At 51.8% G+C, this 4,331-nt stretch overlaps 1 protein-coding gene across 1 annotated transcript in view; it reads left to right on the top strand.

Annotated features, from left to right (window-relative positions):
• Positions 1–1,071: 1,071 nt before the first annotated feature.
• Positions 1,072–4,331, top strand: part of LOC119356355 (phospholipase A1-II 7-like) — an 11,632-nt gene continuing 8,372 nt past the window's right edge. Inside the window, exons 1-2 of the mRNA XM_037623308.1 lie at positions 1,072–1,191; positions 2,298–2,411. Of these exons, the coding sequence (XP_037479205.1) occupies positions 1,072–1,191; positions 2,298–2,411 (234 nt within the window). The remainder of the gene's footprint in view (positions 1,192–2,297; positions 2,412–4,331) is intronic.

The raw sequence follows: 4,331 nt of genomic DNA, 5'->3' as shown, positions 1-4,331 counted from the left end.
GGTTACGGGCGTTTTACGGGGTGATACTGATTTGTCAAGTTATGATTGGATTAAGGGGGGAGGGACGGGCCCCACCAGGGTGAAAATCAGAGGGGCCGGAATCGGATAGATTATTAGGAAATGGCCTGTAAAACTCCTGTAAGAAGCCCGTACGTTTAGCATTTTTGTGCACCAAAGCGGAGTCGAAATCATCCGCCGCCGAGCCAAGCACGGGCGCGGCGGACGTGGGAGTGAAGTCCAGGTCGTTAACCCACTCGAGGCTCTCCACTGTGCCGCGCCAGGCAACGACGATGTCGCGCCGGCCGAGCGCCGCCACGCCCTCGTCCGTGGCCACTGCCACGTACCCCATCCAGTTGGACTCCCGGCACCAGGGCTCCTCCAGCAGCGACGGCAGCGGCAGCACGAAGAAGTTGTCGGGCACGGACGTCCCCGTCGTGGGCGCCAGGAAGAACCCGCTTGTCGCGTAGATGAACTTGGTGACGGCGTAGTGGCCAGCGCGGACCACGCCGGCGGCGGCGAGCAGGTCGTCATGGCCGTAGAAGCACGCACCGGCGTGCAGCGAGCGGCGCTGCGAGTTGAACCCGTCGTAGGTGGCCTCCGCCAGCTCGCCGTAGGCGATGATGGAGGCGCGCAGGTCCCGGTCCAGCAGCCCCTCCCACGACCCCGCGCCCTGCAGCTGGCGCCACCGGCTCGCGATGCTTCCGGTGTCCGGCGACGACATGGCGTGCGTGGGTCTGTCGTCGATCGATCGGCAGTGCCGCGCGCGCGGTAATGGGCGTCTTAACCTTTTGATTTGCAGTGGCGCTATATGGCAATGAGTTGGTTGTTACTTGTTTGGCTTGTTTGGATCATCTTGGCTGTGGTATTTATAAAAAATGCTAAACGTACGGGCCCCTTACAGGAGTTTTACAGGCCCTTTCCTAATAATATATCAGATTCCGGCCCCTCTGATTTTCACCCTGGTGGGGCCCGTCCCTCCCCCCTTAATCCAATCACAACTTGACAAATCAGTATCACCCGGTAAAACACCTGTAACCTTCCGTCGATGTAGCGTTGATGCTTTGGTGCACCATGGGTTCCTGTCGGGAGAAAAGTATATTTTTCGTCCCTCAACTTTTCACGGAGTCTAAATTTGGTCCCTCAACTTTAAAACCGGACAACACGCACCTTCAACTATTGAAACCAGACAAGGTTCGTCCCTGGACTCTATTTTGACCGGTTTTGCAGCCGACTCACTCGGTTTTGACTGAGCTGACTCAAATTCCTGTATTTTTTTTCCAAACCCACAAACTTTTTTCAAGTTTGCACATTTTCTTAAATTTGTGTATATTTCAAATCAGTTTACTTTATCCAAATCCACGTACTTTCTTCAAGTTTGCGTAATTTTTTCAAATTCACATACTTTTTCCAAATCCGCATAATATTTTTTAGAAAAACATGTGAATTTAAATAAGTATGCGAACTATAATAAAAGTAAGCAAATTTGAAAAAAAATACGCGAACTTGAAAAATGTACGCGTTTTGTAGAGAAATACATGAATTTAAATAAGTGCGTGAACTAGAATAAAAATACACGAATTTTAAAAAATATGTGAACTTGAAAAATGTAAGTGGTTTTGTAGAAAAACATGTGAATTTAAATAAGTATGCGAACTATAATAAAGGTATGTGAATTTGAAAGAACATGCGAACTTGAAAAATGTATGTGGGTTTGTAGAAAAATATCTGAATTTGAAAAAAGTACATGAACTAGAATAAAAGTACGCGAATTTGAAAAAAATGCGAAGTTGAAAAATATTCGTGAATTTCTAAAAGGTTTACACGAATATTGTTGAAAGATTCGTGAATTTCAAAAAAAAGTACGTGAACATGAAAACATTACACTAATATTGAAAAATAGGCTAACTTGGGAAAGGTGCATGGATTTTTGGAAGCACATGAATTGTAGAAAAGTTCATGGATTAGAAACAATAAAGGGTTTGAAAAAAGTATGCGAATTTGAAACAATTACATGAACTGAGAAAGGTACACGAATTTCAGAAAGGTTTACAGATTTAAAAATAATAATTTTTGAATAAAGTACACGAATTTCAATGAGTGGGCACATATGAAAATGTACGTGGATTTAAAAAAATCACGGATTTGAAAAAATTACGCGAATTTGAGTCAGCACCGGTCAAAACTGGGGTGAGTCAGCTCCAAAACCGGTCAAAACCAAGACCAGAGACGAATCTTGTCCGGTTTCAATAGTTGACGGTGCAAGTTGTCTGGTTTCGAAATTGAGGAACCAAATTTAGACTCGATCAAGAGTTGTGGGACGAAAAATATACTCTTATCTCCTGTCGGTGTACACGTCCAGCGACTTGAGCGACGAGGACTCCAAGTTCAACCAGCAGAGCGCCAGAGATCAGGTGAGCGTTACGTGCTTTCCTACGCGGCTACGCCTGATTGCCGGAAGAGACGACCACGAGTCAAGCATGCAGAATTGCAGATGCATGCATGCATGGATAGGTGAAACGATTTTGCTAAAGCACATCACAGTTCTTACAAGTGGTTTCGCATGCTAGAACTTTTCCAAAAACTGAAAGGGTAAAGCTCATTTTTTTATATGAAATGATAAGAGCAACTTTAATGGGGCGACCCATTTCGTCCGCCCGCGTCTGTTTGAATCGATGCCGACAAAGTGGCGGCCCAACGCGCCGATCTAAACGGACGCGCGTATGTTTTTCATCCGCTGGCGCTCATTCCCGGCCCAATTTTGAGCTGGATTTGCGTCGGCGCGGACACGAGACAGACGCGCGCACATGCGCCAACTCCTCTTCCCGAGCCCGCCGGTCGGTGGCAGCCACCATCATTTCTCCTCATTTTCCCCAAAAACACTCCCGCCTACGCGCGCCCCCGCCCCCCAACCAGCCATGGAGGACGCCATCGACCTCGACGCCGGCGCCGGCCTCGCCTCCCTCGCCTCGTCCGGCGCCGTCGCCCCCTCCGGGAAAGGCAAGCCTCGTGCCCCGCGCAAGACCGGCACCGCGACCAAGCCGAAGAAGGCGCCGACGCCCGAACATCGGGTAAGGGAGTCGGCCAAGAGGAAGGGCCGGAGCCACGCCGCGGACGCGAGGAATGAGGCCACCGCGCAGGCCGCCGCCGTCGCCGCCGCGCAGTAGGAGTTCACCAACGCTCGCGTCGCGGCGGTAGCGAGGGAGGCGCTCTACATGCTAGGGGTAAACCCTAGCCAAGACAGCGCATTCCAAGCCGCCGTCGCCGCGGCCAGCACCGGCTCGTTGGTGTTTCCTCAGATGGTGCTACCCGACTCACCCCGCGCGTCGGCTTGCAACCCGGTCCCCGCTTCCAGGTCTACCCGCAGGCCTCCACCTCTCCGGGGAGTGCTCACCCGACGTGAGCGTGGTCGTGCCTTCCACGCCCGCGCCCGCGCCCATCGATCTCAACGCCACCCCGATGGTCGGTGGCTCATCGTCCGACGGCACGAGGAAACACGCCGACAGACGCCAGCCGGCGGGCTCCCGGACGCCCGTAACCCGTTCGAGGAAATGCCATCCGCCGTCGATGAGGACTACATGCAAAACCTCATCTTCGAGGATGGTGCGCCGGGCGCTGGCTACGATCCTGACGAGACACAAATCCAAGACGGTCGCGGAGTGTTCACGCCGGCCGCTGGCTATGATCCCGATCAGGCGACCTTCATGCGTGATCAGGTCGGCATCGACCTGGACGGCTTCCCCCTCGACCACGAGTTCCCGAAGGACTATGGGCTAGAGGAAGAGGACGAGTGCGACATCAAAGTGGAGCCTTTGTTCGAGGACGAGCTCGCCAACCAAGCCGCAGGTCCTAAGCCGAAGCGCAAGAGTAAGCGCCAAGCTTCTTTGTGAGTGTTGGCGAGACATTGGACAAGACCCAAAGATGGGAGCCGAGCAAAAGCATTCGACCTTTTGGACTCGTGTGCACCGCGAGTTTCATGAGCGCAAGAGGTTTCCACCTTACCAATTTGTGAGCACGCGTGGGTGGGTCTCCATTTCCAAGCGGTGGAGGGTGATCCAACAAGAGTGCAACAAGTTTTGCGCCACCCTTGAGAGCGTCAAGGCCTGCCCCGTGAGCGGCATCGGCATGCAAGACATGGTATGATAGCAAGCAAGCCGCCCTCTTTTGTGTCATCAAGATCATCCTTTTACGTCTTCATTTGCTACCACTTGCCCATATGCTTGCATGGAAACATTTTGTAGGCATTTCAAGCTTTCGAGGCATTCAAGGTTTAACACAATGACAAGTGCTTCAACCTCTCTCATTGCTATCGGGTCATCAAGGACGAAGAGAAG

Source organism: Triticum dicoccoides, chromosome 1A (genome assembly GCF_002162155.2).
Source record: "Triticum dicoccoides isolate Atlit2015 ecotype Zavitan chromosome 1A, WEW_v2.0, whole genome shotgun sequence".
NCBI classification, from domain to species: Eukaryota; Viridiplantae; Streptophyta; class Magnoliopsida; order Poales; family Poaceae; genus Triticum; species Triticum dicoccoides.
Note: the sequence above shows the minus strand (reverse complement) of the source record. Positions and strands in the feature narration are given on the sequence as shown.